The 18,297-nt window shown below is 38.1% G+C and overlaps 2 protein-coding genes across 30 annotated transcripts in view; one reads left to right on the top strand and one right to left on the bottom strand.

Annotated features, from left to right (window-relative positions):
- Zbtb20 (zinc finger and BTB domain containing 20) overlaps positions 1-18,297 on the bottom strand; it is a 716,739-nt gene that overhangs the window by 343,152 nt on the left and 355,290 nt on the right. The window lies entirely within an intron of this gene.
- LOC143444054 (uncharacterized) overlaps positions 12,219-18,297 on the top strand; it is a 56,384-nt gene continuing 50,305 nt past the window's right edge. For 2 of the 3 annotated variants that reach the window (XR_013113579.1, XM_076942956.1), the window contains exons 1-2: positions 12,225-12,358; positions 14,065-14,449. Coding sequence is in view for 2 of the 3 variants with exons in the window: in XM_076942956.1 (XP_076799071.1) it covers positions 14,441-14,449 (9 nt within the window). In the remaining variant the exon portion in view is untranslated. Of the gene's footprint in view, positions 12,359-14,064; positions 14,450-18,297 lie in introns of all 3 variants that reach the window. The other variant, XM_076942957.1, reaches the window with a different exon arrangement.

Raw genomic sequence — 18,297 nt, 5'->3', positions numbered from 1 at the left:
ATCCCATGACTATCAAGACACTCTTACCACCCACCTGAATGCATGGATTGCAGGTGTCCTGCAGTCTACATAATACAGTTTAAGTACCTTTACCATATAGCACCATCCTGGAAGGCCAAATTCAAATTATGCCTTGTGAATCACGGTACGAAGAGTTGTGGGTTCTCAGAGGGCAGGACTCATGTCTCATGAAAGTGCAGCTCAGTGCTTAGTACACTGTGAGTGTCCTGACTATAAGAGGTGAAAATGCTTTTCTTTCTTTTACTAGTCTCTTATCCAGGGTGGACTATGCTTGTACAGCCTTGGCAATCAAAAGGAATCCACAGTAATCTTGTTGTCAGTTTATATTAATTACTTACATTGTCTTCTTTGCAGCATCAATGACTGTAGGAAGGATTTGGTTGCTCTGGGTATAAACCTGACACTGGAAGAAGTAGGTTTGCAATGACCACAAAAGAGAGAGGGCTCAGAGAGGAGGAACTGCAGGGCTTTAACATCCCCTCAAGAAGGAATTCTTAAGAAGTTACCACAGAAAGAATAAAATTGGCTCAGTGTTCTGGCAAGTATCTTAGCAATATGTGTCAAAACTTACAAGGATATGAATGTTGTTATCCCAGAAAGCGTATATCTATGATCTAAAGGAAGTAATCAAAAATCTACATACAAATTTGGAAGCAAGTATGTTTATCTTGTTTCTTAGGATTGTGAAGAATGGAAGACTTTATATGACAATAGAGTGTTGATTAAATAAATGATAATATAACCATTTACTGGCACGGTGTGCAAATATTAAAAATATTTGGGTACTGCTTAGTGACACAAAGAAAACAAATGAAAAAACATAATCCAAAAATATATAAAAAGAAATTTATTGCATCAATATATACTCTTTAGTTAAAATCTCAATATAAACTCCTCAGTCTTAGGGTTTTACTGCTGTGAACAGACACCATGACCAAGGCAACACTTATAAGGATAACATTTAATTGGGGCTGGCTTACAGGTTCAGAGGGTCAGTCTATTATCATCAAGGTGGGAACATGGCAGCATCCAGGCAGGCATGGTGCAGAAGAAGCTGAGAGTTCTATATCTTCATCTGAAGGCTGCTAGGAGAAGACTGGCTTCTAGGCAGCTAGGGTTAGGGAATTACAACCACACCCACAGTGACACACCTACTCCAACAAGTCTTCACCTTCTCCAACAAGGCCACACCTCCAAATAGTGCCTATCCCTGGGTCAAACCTACTACAAATACCTTTTTTTTTTTTTTTTTTTACAATGCTTGAGAAGTATATCTAAAAAATTGAAATCAGCAGGAAACACAATTGGTTGGAGGAATTGTAAGTGATTTTTATTTCTTTTGAAATTTCCTATAATTAAGGCATTTTAATTTTATGGTAAAATATTGCTTAATAAATATTGTTAAATCTATCCAAGCCTTTCTTCTCAAGGCTCGAAGAGTCTGCACTAGTGTAGGAGTTCTCCTTCTCCTAACTATTCAAAGACAGTGTCAAATTCTAAAACATCAAGTGTTTGGGGACATGTAGTTGTAGTAGATACTCTAACCCTTAAATAAATAAGACTTTAGCAGCTGAGTGATGTTAATTGCAGGCCCCTTCATAGAAAAATTACCAATGTACTGTTAGTTAAGAATGAGGAATGTTAAGAATTTGGATAGGGATGCCAAGGTCCTTGGTTCGAATGTTTGGTCCTAAATTTGCCTTAAATTCAGGCTCCCTAGTATTAATTAATGCCATGATATTATATTAATTAGATTCACAACACAATACTTTTATACCTTCCAATTTACAGATGACTTATTATTTATATATCTTCTCATCATATGTTGATATTGTAGAGAATAAAGCACAGAGGACCAGACCTTCATGAAAATATATTGTAGGTTTGGTGACATTGAGAGGAGCTTAGTTTACTGTAGTCCAATTCCATGCAGTAAATGAATCATGACCTCTCTTATACCTATACTTCCTTTTAAGAGTTACCATCTTTCAGTGGCTCTTACCCACATGCTCACAGCCATACATGATTTGCAAGAGATCATAAGGTACAAAGAAAATGAAGGAGCCATGACAGGTCACAGTTGTTCCCAAATAACAAGTCAGGGAAAGAATAAAGTATATTAGTAGTAAAAGAAAAATTGGGTGGGTATATGAACAATAGCTGAGTCATGACACTTAGGAATTTCAGCAAATACTGATGAACTGCTGCTGCAAGAGGAAACTGTTCTACTTAACACAGCATATGCAGCCCATGTAGAAATTCTAATTACTTAATATCATAGATTTATAAAGGAGGAATGTTTGGAAACAGTCTCCTTATGAGGAAATAAGATTTCCAGCCCAGTCCAAGGCTTATAATCAAGATCTCCAGTGCTAGGCAGCCTCCACATTCGAAGCTCCACAAGCATCAGTGAAGTATACTAGAGCTGAGAAAGAAAGGAACTATGGGTGGTTTGTGCCTTCATTCATTCATTCATTCATTCTTAGGCAGCCTTCATTCATTCATCTCCCGTAAATCAGAAAAACAAATTCTGTTCATGCTAAGCTGATCTCCATTCTTGCTCACCTATAAAGGGAAAGGTAGCTCCTATCTGTGTATATCTTCCTGTGACTTCTCTTACTGGGCCCAAGTTCAAGCTTCAATTTTATTATATGTTGCACAGATTTCCTCACTTAAAAAATATTTCCACACCCCCCAAATAATAGGGTTTTTCCTTTACCTCATATTTTAATGTAGACAATAACTGATATATTTCACCTCAGTATGATTAGGAACCGTATGTCTTGAGTAAATATTCTTATTGGTTTACTGGTTCACTTTCCACACTTCAGGGACTTTTAAAGAAGAGAGGAATGAATGAAATTAGTACTTAAAATCATATAGGATGTGCATAATTATCTTTAAAAAACTTGCTCATGGCTCATCCCTTACTTGCTGTAACTTTATAAAGAAAATATATAAGTAGCTACTTGCTGTAACTTTATAAAGAAAATATATAAGTAGAAATAAAAATATTTTGAATGTCCTGCCCTAACTTCTCATCTTAGTTCCTGTGTCTTGCATCCAACTACACCTACAATAGAACTTTCCTTGTATAAGAATCTTAAACTCATCAATCCCCCTAATTAAATTAATATTTTTCTTCTCCCAAATTTGCTCCTAACTGCATAGCCCCCACAGCTTCCAAGTCCCCAATGCTAATACTTCTATTTCTCTGGTAGCTTAGGTAAAACATGTAGTACTCATTATACTTATGGTCTCTTTCTCTAGATCTACTATCAAGTTAGCAGAATTGATCTAGTTACTCTATGCTGTAGGGTCACTATTGCTGTGATAAAGTACCATGTCCAAAGCAACTTTGGGAGGAAAAGGTTTGTTTGCTGTATGCTTCCACATCACAGTTCATCAAAAGAAGTCAGGACAGGAACTCAAGCATGGCAAGAACCTGGAGGCAGGAGCTTATGAAAAGCCATGGAAGAGTACTCATTACTGGCCTGCTCTCCAGTGGTTGCATGACCTGACTTCTTATAGAAACCAGGACCGCCAGTCCAGAGGTGGCTCCACACACAATGGACTGGTGCCTCTCACATCAGTCACTAACTAGGAAAATGCCCACAGGCTTGTCTGAAGCCTGGTCTTACAGAAGCATTTTCTTAATGGAGGTCCCCACCTCTCAAATGACTAGCCTTTATCAAGTTGCCATAAAACTACCTACTCCATTTCACTGCTGCTGCCAATCACATCTCTGAGCTGACAGTATAGTTTCTCATCACTCTTCGTCTCCATCCTGGTACCTGATAATTCTCCACAGAGTAGTAAGACATCTTTTAACCCATTCAGGACAGTACAAGATCCATCAAAACAAAACAAAACAAAATACAACAAAAACCAAACCCTGGCACGGCTGCTTGTCAAGTGTCTGGCATGACTATACACTTGTCTACTCCCTGTCCATGTACATGGTCATTCTCCCTTCGTACGAACTATGCATTTCTTCTTGCTCTCTTTGAAATGTTTAAATTCTTTTTGCTTCAAGGAATTCACAATACCTCTTTCCTCTGCCTAAAAATTCTTTCCCCTGGTTACCATATGCCAGGCTTCTTCTCATTACTTAAATATCTTTCCAACTGTATAATTCTCTGTGAGACCTTTCCTCCACATCTATTCCAAATAGCATTTTCTCTAGAGGTTATCCCTGTTTTCTATCTCACACTTCATTATTTTCTCCATAAATCTAATTATTTAAAAATATTTTTTTCTGTTTACTCAATTGTTGCCTTTCTCTCCTATTACAATAGAAGATAAGCTTTTTGGGGGTGGGGGTGGGGGTGAGGAGGGTGTCTTCAATTTTTTTTACTATATTCCCAGTAATCAGAACAATGTCTGCAAAAGTATAGGTGATTGATACCTACTAAATGATTGAATGGGGAAGTGGTGAAGGAAGTGTTCCAGGACTGATAAATTCCATCTCAGTCATATGAACTTTAAATAGAAAACATTTAAGCTTCCCAGAGCAGTGAAACTCTGGAGTGCTCTGGTGGCCTCTGTTCTTTCCAACTGATTGCTCAGGTCAGTCTGGGAAAACACCTACACACTGCAGCTAAGGTCCTATAATACAATTCCTGAGAGGAATAAAGTCCAACTAGACAGTTGGCTAAAGAACATTATCTCTTCCAAGCTTGTGACTGAGAGGTTTTTCCCAGCATAATAAGATCTTGGGCCTGAAGAACTGTCAATCTGGAGGTGGAATAAAGTATCCTTATGTAGTATTTACATTGTGAAAGCATCAACGACAGTTCATCTTTGTATTCACACTTGCAAAGCCTCACTGAACAGGTTAGAGCTTCAATAAATATTTATCAAACACATAAACAAACAGATCTACTAAACAACACAGTTTTAAGTAATACTCTATGTCTAAGATTTATGACAGTGTTAAGTGATTTCACTGATAAAACAAATGCTCAATTAGAAATTATTGTAGAGGACTTTTAAATCAGCAACATGACTGCTCTGGCAAAAGGATCACAACCAAAGACCTAGGCATATATGATGCAGCTGGAATGCAGATACACCGTGGATTACAGGATTATCTGGCTAGAATTCAGACATGCCATAAGTACAAACCTTTAATCCCATTCAATGTAGGCAAGGTTAATTTGTAGAAGGAAGCAACCATATTTGAAAGGGAATACTAATTGAGGGACAAACTGACCAATCAGAAAAATTTGACAGAATGAGTCAGAGATACGATACAACAGACAACTCTCAGAAGAACAAACAGAAAAGAGAGGCAATTTAAGAGATCAGTGCTGAGAAGGAGCCAGAAGATTAGAACAGATTACCAGAGTTAGTTTGAAGCCAGATAGAGCAATTCAGTCAGAAGCCAAGAGAAGTCATATTGAATCAGTCATCTTGGAGAAGAGTTTGATGCAGAACATCTGAGCTGAACAAGTGAGAGTTCAGAAAGGACTAGAAAGGGTAAGCTTACTAAGCAGCAGTTCTACCAAGATAATTAACATTAGGCGAATAAAAGATAATCTTACATGTTATACAGAATTTATTCTTGTAGTCTTCCTTTAAAGACAGGACTGAGTCCATGTATATTCAATTGTACATACAATTCAATTGGACATATAATTTATAGTATAGCTTGATACATCTTGTATCAGGTTCTTAGTACAGGTGCCAGGCTATAAGAAGGGAAATGAACTCTAAAGCAAATGATAGGTAAATTAGAAGACCTGGCAACAATCAGTGAGTATTAGAGAATGGCAGTCCAACATCATTATCAGATGTAAGATAATAAAAATCAAATCAACTAAAATATGGATTTCTACTCTGTCTCCATGTAAATCTTGAGGTCTGAAGTCTCTTTATGAACACAAGGAATTACAGTTGATGCTGATTATTTACTATGAGGTTGCTATCTTAAGAAATATTGCTTTTTTGAAGTAAAAAATAGGCAATGCATAAAAATATCTAATTTTTCATCCAAACTCTCTTAGAGTAAGTTAAAATAGTTTAGCTAATGGATGCCATGAAAACTAGGTCCTAAAAGCAGATTGTGCACTAACTACTGAAGCATTTTCAAATAGAATCAGTAGAAGGCATGAGAAAACGTAAATGTAACTGTTGAGTCAACATACCTTATGAGAATCCATAGACATGTTTAATTTCCACCAGCTTTGGTTTCCTTGAGAGAAGGATCCCGAGGCTTTAGACTTTGATTATGAAACAATAGATGAGGTGATCACATTTATCATGGTTTAGCTTGATAGTCTGGTTCTTTCATAAGTGTGCTATTTTTATATACATTCTACAGATAGCTCTAGAATACATGGTAGGCATCTTGATAGTACTAGCTTAGAAATGCCACACTTAATCAGCCTTGTTTATCCTAGTCCATTGCACAATGTATAAATGTCCTCTCCTTTAATTTCCTTTGCATTTCCCTCAAATTTTGAGCCTCTTAGTTGAGTTGCAAGAGTGCAGGTTTATATTGATTTTATTATAATCAAAGACATTAAATTGAGGGTGTTAGGACAATTTCCTTTACTTCAGAAGAAAGGAAAAAGTGACAACAGCCGTAGAGACTGTACTCAATTGACACATGGACTCATCTATTTTTTTTTATAACCCTAAATGTGGTACTTTATGATGGTGATGTCACTATGAGGAGTTAAAATTTTCTCATTCAGAATACATGTTTTCTACATATCCGATGACTAAACACATGCAAGTATGCTACAAAGGGCAGGATCTACAAAGCCACTGCAGCCTGTATTCTGCTCAGACATTTGTCAAAAGACAAATGGGGGCCTCATGATCCTTATGCCCAACCACCACCCCACCAGGAACATCTGGCTTCCTGCAAACTCCGAAGTAGTGGCTGGCTATGGAACATACAATACCCATCTGAAATATTTCATCTCCCAAAGAGTTTAGAATGCCAGCTTTAAGCCTTGAAGGGCACTAGTTTCTTTCTAAATATTTCTGGTCAGTTGTAACAAGTCAGTCTACTTTTGAGGTTTCATTTCTTTTATGTCTTTTAAATTTAATGATAAAAAGAAACATCTAAATTTATAATACACATGAAACAGTGAAATTAGGAAAAAATTCTATTTGATGTATGTCTGTTTTTTCTTAAGTTCCCATGACTAAAAAGATCAACAGTTAGCTACATTTGTAATATTTATGCCTCCCAGACTCAGGGTAATGAGTTTCATCTCTGATGGAATTTTTATAACTGACTTTCATTTACCTGTGAAGTAGGTAATAGAAAGCCTTAGTAGGCACTGCCCTAAAGAATCAGATGCAAGAGTGAGTTCTATGGCAAGGAATAGAAAGGAAATAAATTGTCCCTCTAATCTGCTACCACCACTGTATTTCCCTGCTTTTTGCAAGTCCTATGTACAAATAATGAAATAGGTGAAATACAGGGGACTGATTAATCGAAATCAGAAAATCATTATTCTTTAGCTCTCTGCTTCATGAAACCCCGGTGTGTCCTCTTAACTTTGGCCAAATGCCTAGCTGAGAGAATTCTTCCACAAGATGAACACGCTTCAGAGCCAACTCTTATCCTAATTGATGTTTTAAAAGCCCAACCCTGCATTCTGTTTAGGGCTTTGGTTAGGCAGGTAAGCCAAAACAGTGGAGACAGGACTTCCTCCATTACACTGGCTGGAACCCAGGTTACACTAATTCAGCCTAAATAGAAAACCTCTGCTTTTCAATCCCTTTGTTCTCTTGGATGTCACAGCTTCCTGCTCTATTCGCTTCCTTTTATAGTCTTCCCTCACTAAGCATTTCAGGGAAGAAAAAAAAAGCTAAATAAAGATCACAGCCTGTTCCATTGTGTCCCCTTCTTCTTCATCATCTTCTTTTCCATTTGTGCAATGTTGTGGCACCTATTAACTACCAATGTTTTCAGAATGACATTATACAAGGTGCAGGCTGTACCACTGTGCCCTAAAAATATCAACAACTGCATTAGTCTCACAATAATTAATGGCAGGCATTATGCAAATGACAACTTTTTCGCTGCAAAATAATGACATTTCTTCATTTTGAGCAGAGTTATGCAAAACAATGAATTTAGGATGATAAATCACACAGGAGAATTAAGAAAGCCATAACGTTCCTGCCCAGGCAGGCAGAAAGATAGACAGACCAACAATTTAGAAGACATTGTTTGTTCTCACACCACTATAAAAAATCATAGCCAGTCGGCCATTAATGTGTGTGGGTTTTTTCTTCTCCCCTTTAGGCAACAATGCATAAGGGGATGCTAAATTCTAGCAATTGGATCATTACAAGTCACAAGCAAATTTTTCTTTATTAACCTTAATAAGTCATTCACTCAGAGACTACAGTCATCAGGCAAATAAAAAGTATCACATGCCATTCTGCTACACATTAACTAATTCCTTATGCAAACATCACAACATATAGCAATTACTGCCGCTCAAAAAAACAAAGTCATTTTCAATTTATTTTATTGCTTTTATACTTGGCCATTTCCTGTAGCACATTATCGTTTCTTTCCATAACAACCGGAGGTGAAATGGAGAAGAATTTCAGTAGCAATGAGCCTTTCCCCAGCCACCTTTGTCACACACACCTTTCCCCTGCTTCTGACTACAAAGGAAGGGTGGGCTGGGTAGAATGCGAGGGCTCCTTCACAGTGAATCCTCAAACAAGCTCTAACAGGAATGGCACAATCAGCCCCTGCACCCGGTGGCAGAGAGACCAGGTCTCACTGTATCCTCCATTTGCCACCATAATCCTGGCAGCTTTCCTGGAATTGGTAAAACAAGATAAAATTGCAGGTCTAGCTCTGCCACTGACAGGTGAACATAAAAGTCAACACATGTGGTGTTAACCTGAGAGATGCACATTACGGCTAATGAGAATTTGAGACTAGCTCCTGTTGTTCCACTCAGCACATGACCTGACACTTGAAAGCTGTAATACTGAAATACTGAACCCACCAATGTTAAACAGGATCTCTCTTTTTCTCCTTTATCCCATAGAATCCTTCACCTAAGATTTCCAGGGCATGAAATGAAACTGTAAATTTATGGTTTTGGCCCATTTTACAGACTAACAAACATTCTGAGAAATTGGGGACTTCACGAAAAGTTGAACAATGGGGCAGCTAAGATCTCCCTTCTCTGAGGCATCACACTTGAGACTGGTGGCCTCCCTTGAGTAATCAGAGCATTCTTTCTGGATAGTAAATAATTTTGTAGAAAAAACCTATATATGTCCCATTTCCTACATTTCCATTCATTTTCCTAAATCCACAATCCATTCCCCCCTTTTAAGGTAGAACATTTCCAAAACGCACTCAGGAAAAGCTCCCTTTTCAGATTTTCTTCCTGAAGGTAATAACATTTTGCAGTTCTCCTTAAATAAAATCCAGCCCATGCTGGATCAATAAGAATGATGCCCATTTCCCTAATGGCAGCCGATTGCCATTTGCTATTCAAATCAGACTAGATAAATTACAGTACATGCCAGGGAACAGGCCAGTGAATTAAGACAGGCCTCCAGAGGACCAGCGATATTATTAATCTTTTAAGACACTATCATATTTCTTCTTGACAGTGTGCGTAGACTCACAGACACACTGCACCCAGATTGAAATATCAGCTGCAGAAAAAATCAATAGTGTTAGAAACACAATAATTTTTGGTCTGCAGGGCCTGCACTATACAATACTCGGGCTCTCTGTGCCATTGCCTCTTGCATTTGCCATTTCCCAATTTCCCCTTCTATCGGTTTTGATCTTCTTTTTCCATTCCTTGGTTTTAAAAGCTTGTAAACCTAATGACAAGATATTATGGAGTTTCCACCACAAATATGAGCCACTATGGTTAACATATTGGTTTTCCATAGGCTGAAATAAAACTGAAGTGTAGTTTTTCCAGTCTGCTAAAATGCTTTGCTGTTGGGTTGTTGTGCTTCTGCACTTAATACAGGCTCCCTTCCTCTTGTGAACCAGATTATGGTTTAGGTAGAATTAGAGATACAAAAGCTTCAGGATAAAAGAATGGAAAGTAATGTGTGGTGAGAAGAAATGTTTAAGCATATTCTGAAACCACGGGCTGTGCTCAGCCTATGCTATGGCACACTCGTGTTGCCAATTATCAGAGCAAACTGACAGATAACTTCCTAGTGGAGTTCATGAAACTTGGTAGAGTTTAAATTAGGCAGAGCTTTGTTGAATCTTAGTGGATATTTACATCTTACTTCCTTGGTGTTGACTAGTCTTTATGGTCTTTCCAATGCAGATTGGAGTTCTGGATCCTTGTTCAAAACTCTCAAATGGTAAAGAGGGTTTTAAGCAAAAGCAACATATCAACTGAGGCAAAATCAAGACAAAACAAACACCCCCCCCCCCAATAACCCACAAAAGCCACCATGCACCAGCATCTCTGTGTGCAGTCTCTTTATCTATTACTTCTCAATCTCTTTCTTTGTTTTTATAGGAAACTGACTTAAATCATTACCTGTATTTACCATAGTGAATGGTTTCATTTCCCAGCCTTCCTCCATGTGTTGGCAACAGCCTTTCATGCTGTGAGCTCCACCATGCTCACTCCTGTCAAACAATCTGATTACTCTGCTCTACTCATCTTGCTCAGCTTTTCAGGATGATGCAACACTCTTAGCAACTTCCCCTTTCTTGAAGCACTGTGGCTATCTTCTGGGGGACCCTCTTTACAGGGTTTCTATCATCAATCCACTGAAGTCTCACCATATTTAAAGCCTGGTGCTCTCAGTTAATTCTCACATTGCTTATTGAGATAGTCACAACACAGTTGGTCAAACAATGAATTATGAGAAGGTACTTCTGGGAGATCTGAGTTTGGGATGTTTGACTTTATGACTTTCAGATGCAGGCTGAAACAGAAAATCTAAAAACCCAGCTCTGCTTTAACTTGAAGCTTATGAGTTGCCCATCATATCTCATGGTAAAATGTATTACCTACTTCAAAACAGCAACACACTGTGCTTTCTCTATAAATTTCTCAGGAACATTTTATATATGTCCCAGACAAGTATATATTCTAGTTACTGTGTCAAAATACACTGAAGATAGTGTGTCTTCACAGGGACCTCTACACTGAATGTGAAACACACATGTACTCTTTCATAGGTCTACCTTATTTAATTCATTATTCTACTCAGGTTCTCCTAGAAATTGTTCCTTGAGAGATCCATGAGTGACAAGAAGTAAGTAAGGATGATCTGTAGTTACCTGACCATGTTTTCAGTACCAGATGGAATTCCAGCTTCAGGGTGGAAACAACCACCACATGAAGGTTTCTTTAAAGAGAACACAATATTCTCTTGTAGTATCCTGACTTCTGCTGTCAGAAGTAGCTTAAGTTCATTTGTGGCTCAGGAAGAAAAATGATCCTCTTAAAAAGGTTATCAACACATCTAGTCACTGGCATGCTAAAGTACCACAAAACAGCTCAAGGCTGACTAAAACAAAACTCTATCCAAATAAGCCATCAAAAGGATCCCAAACTCTTAGATGAGCTGTGCCACGGAAACGAGTAGAGATTACGCTTCCTTGTTTGTTTGTTTATTTATTTTTTGTTTTGTCTTTTGGATTTTTGAAACAGGATTTCTGTGTAACCTAGCTATCTTGGAATTTATTCTGTAGACCAGGCTAGCTTCACACTCTGAGATCTGCTTGACTCTTCCTCCGAAGATCTGGCATAAAGGTTATATTTTAAGAGGAGAAGAATGGTTGAGGGAGAAGGCAGGGAATAGGGTCAGGGAAGAGGAGAAAGGACAGCAGGAGGAGGTCAGGACCATTTGTATGCCCCATGCTGTCCAGAGGATTCTAGCTCCCTTCTCTGTTTGGATTTTGCTGTAGAGTCAGGCTCTTGAGTCCTTAACAAAGGTTTTTCTTTTATCTAGACTGAAACACATATTCCATTTCGGGCCTTGAAAACATACCAGCACAATTTCCAGAGTTAATCTTTTAATTATCGATGTATTTCTTATTATAATTTTGGTGTGTGAGCTGCTTCACTTTGTTAAACTTTAGCCATATTAATCTGGAGTTGGGAGGAATCTCTGATTGTCAACTAGCAATTTTGTAAACAGTTTTCTCATAGGTTAAATATTAACTTGAAAATTTTAACTCACAACTCTCAACAAGCAGGAGTGAAAAGGTCAGAAGGAAGGAGTGAAGACTTTTCTGTCTGCCCTAATCAGGCTTGCTGAGGAGGAGAAGTCACAGGACAGAAGAGGAGCAATTGTTGCTAGCCTGATGATGAGTGGGAAGCAGAGGGGAGGGAGTACACAGGTAACAAATGAGCCACTTGGTGCTTCTCACCATGATAGCAAGACTTACAACAACGAAGTCTTGACTCATGGGAAAGAAAACTCATGGGGTTATGAATATGCTCACGTTCAGGAGAATTTTGGGAGAATATACATAAAAATTAAGTCTAACTTCCTTTGTTCGTTCACTTGTTCCTTCCTTCCTTTCTTTTCTTCTCCATCCTTCCCTCTCTCCCTCCCTGCTCTGGATCTCAGCAGAGAAAAGATAGTCAGTGAAAGCTAGATGGCTGCTGCTCACACTGCCAGGCTACTCACTCTCACTGTGGCCACCCAGGCAGTCTCAACTGGAAAAATGAAAAGCCTGATGACCTGCCTGGCCTGTTTCCACCAACAGTAAATCAAACATCAAATGATTGCCTACAGTACTGGCATGGGAAGGAATGGGATTTTAAGGTTGAGGCCGCTTCCTAACTGTCCACCAACTCATCTCCAATTAATGAAACTGTATCGTATAGGGAAAAGTATATCCAAGCATTAGACTAAGTTAGAAAGCTGCCTCTGTAACTGAGTAGCTTTACAATAAATAGTATCTTCTGGTTAGAATTTTGACTTAAAAAGTATCCATACAGATAATCTAGATGGTCTAAGAATCTGCATTATCTTTATATCTGAGGCATAAGATGAAGTTGATTTATTTCTCATGCTATTTTGGGATCGTTTAGGAACTATTGAGAGGCTTCCTGTCAGTTGTTAAAAATAAGTCTTCCTTTCTGACTTGCGAAACTTATTTTACACACAGCATTCCAGGAGATATCTTAAGGAAATCCTCCACTTGCCCTATACAAGTGGGTGAGCAGCTATTTTTTCTGCAATGGACATAAGCCCCTCTACTACCTTTCATCAGGCCAGCACAGGGATGACCTACCGGTGACCCTCACAGAAAGTAGATTCTTTCTCTTTGCACTTAAATTCTGCTACAGACTTTTACTCTTAGAAAGAAGGAGGGCTGTCACACTGTCACTTGAGATTTTAACTACTTGCCACCTGCTTTAATCTTCCTCATGCTCGTGGACGCCCTGTGGGTGTTAGAGATATAAGAAGCAGAAAGTCGGGTGTGCAGTGAGGTAGTTCTCCTGGGCTGCTGCCCAAACTGGGTTGGAACCTTTTGGTAATGCCTTAGTCCTATCTTCCTGTCCGTGCCCCAATAAACCATTGTTTCACCAAGCTGGACATGGGTGGAAGCTTTTCTTTGGTCTACTGGGGCCCTTTCTCGAGTAATGATGTTTCTCCAAACTTCCCAAGGGAACGTCATAACAAATATACAGAAGAGCAAGGACAAATAATGCGAGTTCTTCAGAAGAGAATTGTGGTTTGATAAGAAAGAGAAAGGGAGAAATAGATTTTGAACAATTCTTCAATATGAGGTACATTTTGTTTAAATTCAACAGATATGATAAGAGATGGTTAGGACTCCCTGTCCTTTCTTCTCCCTCTCTTTCTGGACAGTCTTATGTCTATCCCAACCAAGGTAGTCTTGAACTCCTCAACTCCTCCCTCAGTACAAGGCTGAGATTACAAGCATGCAGCACCATGCCCAATATTGTTATTTTAGCTTTTGCTACATGAAGACATGTTTATTAAAGAAATATTTACTAATATACCTTGCCTTTGTGAAGCTTTGACAGCTTATAAGATGTTTCAACATAACTCATCTTTTCCTTTCAACAGGTCCTGTATCTTTTTTTTTTTTATAGTTAAGCTGTTATCCCCTCCAGTGCTGAGAGAGGATGCAAGATGACCCTTAGATTTCATATGAATATGCAAGCTCAGAGAGTGGCAGAGACTGCAAATGCAAAGGCTTTACATGGTAGTTTTTGGAGAAGACCAAAAAAGAAGAGATGTTAAAATTTTTTAAAATGACATATATAAAGCATAAAATTCAAATTAATATTGAAAAAGAGAAAAGAGAGGAGGCTTAGAACAGGAAAAACTCCATATTTCAAGCACTTATTCATTTGACATTCATTTATCCTGTACCGAATACCTCTGGGATCTCCGATAGAAGCTCCTGAATAAACAATACTGTTCATGGAGACACTGACCTATGCTTAAGGTAAGTGAGATAGACAAATATAATGCAAAGGAATTCATGTGTTCAGAATAGGGACTTGGAGATAACCAATACTATCATTTATATATAGCTGGGGAATGGACAACTTCATTGTGATGAAAAACATCAAGTTGAACTTTGAAAAAAATGTGTTTAAGAGTTACGTTGTGGTAATGAGATTCAGGTGTGTCAGGGTATGAGCAAGAGCAAAGAAGCAGAAAATTGAAAGATGCATTTTGAAGCAACAAGTAAACATGTTACCTGGAATTGTCATAGGCGATAGTGTTGAGAGATCAGCTGAGTGTGGACGGGAAAGGGCTTCTTGAACTAGAGTCTGAAGAATCTACTTTGTCTTGTAGCACAAACAGGAATTAAATCCCTATAAGTAGGGCATTGGCCTGATCAAAGTCCTATCTTGAGATCAATAATTAGAAACTAGAAATAAAGGAGGCACAAGTAGAAGAACATGCAGAATCCACCATAATAACCCAGCAAATACGTGATCTGACTGATCAGTATCGGTAGAACAGTAAAGTGATGATATAGTCTGGAGACACTGTGCGGCATTAATGGTAGCTAATATGCTAGTTAATATGCTAGCTGGTGCTGGGTACCGAACTGAGAACTTTCTATAGGTTAACCCATTTCATCTGTATGTTGTGCCTAAGAAGTTAAAAAGTACTGGCTTCCATTTCACAGATGAAAATTAAGCAATGTCTTAGGAGGACTTAAACACAGGTCATCTGACTGTACGTCCTACTCTTTTAACCGATGAGCACTCCTTTTTCTGCCATAAGACTCTTGGTGGTGAGATATATGTTTAGATTCCATAGGATTTCAATGCCTGTTAATGAGTCATAAGGTCCAGAGATGCTTGGGATTCCTGATGCTAGAATTTGGTGGGAAGTAAAAAGTTTATCTTTACTTCATCTTGTATATTTGTTCTCAAAAGTTCAATTACTTTTGGAGTTAATGTATGTATTTACTATAGAAGCTACAAAGCTAAACCATGCAAATCTCAAAGTTCTTCAAAAGGTACCAGCCGTTTCTTCTTTTCTGCTTTCACTAATGCACATTTGAAACAAAGCATGCTTCAGGGCATATAAAGTATACTAAAAAGTAATATGTGCACTAGCATATTTAAATGGTTGTAGTCAACATCAAGAATGAAGGGGTGCAGTGCTGTAGGGTCAAATGCATTCTTATTCAACTCATAGAGAAGCTATAATTCCACCTATATAACTCAGAGCAAGTTACTTTAAGCATTTGGGTTAGCTGTGGAAATAACTGATCGGGAAACCAGATGAGTGTAAGTTGAATGATCCTATGTAATGGCAGTGGGTCCCTGCAAACCTAGAAACTAAAGCCCAGAAGCTGTTATCTGAGTGAAGACAAACTGCAACTCTGTTCTGTCTCTTTTTTAAAAATTTGCAAAACCTACACAGAAACCTTTGGGGGCGGGGGGGAGGATCTGCCAAAACTGCCAGTTTTAAAAGAAAAATAAATTATTTTCAGAGAAGCAGAAACTAGTTTCAGCTAAAGAGGAGATTTTAATTGCAGGGAGACATCAGCTGAATAGTTTAGCCTGGACTCACGGCAGCCAGTGCAATATATATTAAAGAAAAAAAAAAAGCAAGTTTAATTAGCCTTAAGATTTTATACAGCAAGGCTCTTCCCTCCCACACCTTGTCTGATTTGAACGGGTGGGTCACCCTCCTTTTCAATCAGGCTTCCTCCCATCCTTTCCTCAGCTGCTGTCATGACAAGCCAATGGTAGAATGACATACAGATGAAAACACGGTTCAAGTAATTACTGCACTGTGGCTGGTTGTTGTCTGAGCATCATTTTATGTCTTCCAATCACACAGGTCCTTGGACTTCACAGCTCCGTGTTTCAAATAGGGGTGATGCTGATTATATTATGACATTACAGCAAAGACAGGCAGATCAGACAAAGTGAATTTCACTCAGTAATTAAACTGCGGTTTCTTTCGTCTAAAGTCCAGGGCAGGATTAATCTAAAGGCAGCTCTTTATCATTCAGATTAGTGCTAGGACTTGAAGAGTGGGCTCTGATATGATAGCTAGCCCCGAATCTGTCTGACTGGTGGCCTCATGTCTGTCTAACTTGCAAAAATAACATCAGATCAAGATACATTTACAAGGTTTTGCCCTTCATTTTTTTTTTTCTCAAAAGAAAATACAAATAGATTCAAACATGCTGCCATTTCTGTGACTTCATTTTCTATTACAAAATGCCTGTTCAAGACAGCAGGTCTTTTAAACTTCATGGAATTTTAAAAAGGATGCTCCATAGTTCCATTTAGCACAATGCCCTAATGACATCTTTTTCTTTTTTTCATTGTTTCATACTCAATCTGAATATCTGATTGGCTTAAACAACAGCCTTTCTTTTTGCCCTGAGTTTCTATTTTATTTCAAAGAACTCACTGTAGGATTTAGAGATGCTGTCCTTCCTCCATTCATTCCTTGGTGCATTTGATAGCACTGAATTCTTTAGAGAGTACTGGACTGGGCCAATGATTGAGAATCCCGGATTCGGATTCTCACAGATATAAGCATGAGGCTTTATAAAGAATGGGTCACCCAGCCCCTATTCTAGACCAAATAATTCAGAATCTATAGAATTTAGAAAAAAAATCTGTATGTTCTAAGTTAGTAGGTGATATGAGTGTACAGAAGAAGCGCTGAGTCAGATAGACAGTATACCAGTTGTATTTGCAAAAGATTTATCAAAACAAGCCATTGTTAAGGGAAATGAGGCCTGATATTGTTATAGGAAATGTCTTAATTAGAAGATAAAAAGCTCATTCTAGTAGCCTTTGCATAGGAAAATATGTACTCCAGTCTTCAAAGGGCAGTAGAGGAGAAGGCAGATTATGAAATACCCAGATGTATGGTGGTTTTGCTTGTATTGTTCTCGGTCATCACCTTGAAAGTGATGGCTTACTGATTGATATGATCACATGGTAATATCAGAGCTTACAACTGTATAATTTAAAATGACTGTTGCCTGACATAGAATCTTAGAGTTTGGAAACAAACTTGGAATTAGCTGTCATCTCTTTTACCCCCTCTATATAGGAGTCTTTAGAAAGAGAAAGAGAGGACTAAGGAGATATGGCTTTAAAATTCTGACTAAGCCCTGGTTCAGAGTTAAGAACATATATTTTAGAGTCAAAGCGAATTCAATTAACATATTGGGCTGTCTTCAGATATTTACTTGTCTAAGCCTCAATGAACATACTTTAATATAGAATCAAGAATATGTGCCTCACAGAGCTACTGGGGTTTTATATTAATTTAGATAAAAGTGCCCAGTACACAAAATGTCAGAATTCTATAACAGTCTGTTAAAGGCAAACACAGTAATTGCTGAAGGCTGTCACCTACCCTTTATGCCTAAAACAAACAGTTTTAGAACTCACAGATCAATTTTCTGGAAAATTTCATTCACCAGGCAAGTAGAGAATGAATTCAAATAGAAATGGCTTTCAAATTTTACTGAGCATAAGCATCACCTGGAAGTGATCATTAGAAATGCAAATTGCTGGGCTCCAATCCCAGAGTTCTGATTCAGTTTGTAGGATAGTATTTAGGGATATACACTTTTGTACCAATCTGGCTGATCCTTACCAGGATTAAGAGGACTTTTTTTGACAATGACATCTATATAAAAACCAGACATTTATTTCCAAAATAACTACAGAGTATGGCCTTATCCAAGGGAGTCTATGCATTCTATTTCTTAGGCACAAATTTAGTTGCATGAATAAACGTCATGTGTGAATGTAATATGTTCACAGAGTATGGTTATGCTCACCACATTAA

This window comes from Arvicanthis niloticus, chromosome 12 (genome assembly GCF_011762505.2).
Source record: "Arvicanthis niloticus isolate mArvNil1 chromosome 12, mArvNil1.pat.X, whole genome shotgun sequence".
Classification (NCBI taxonomy): domain Eukaryota; kingdom Metazoa; phylum Chordata; class Mammalia; order Rodentia; family Muridae; genus Arvicanthis; species Arvicanthis niloticus.
The sequence above is the reverse complement of the archived record's forward strand: the minus strand, read 5'-3'. Positions and strand labels throughout refer to the sequence as shown.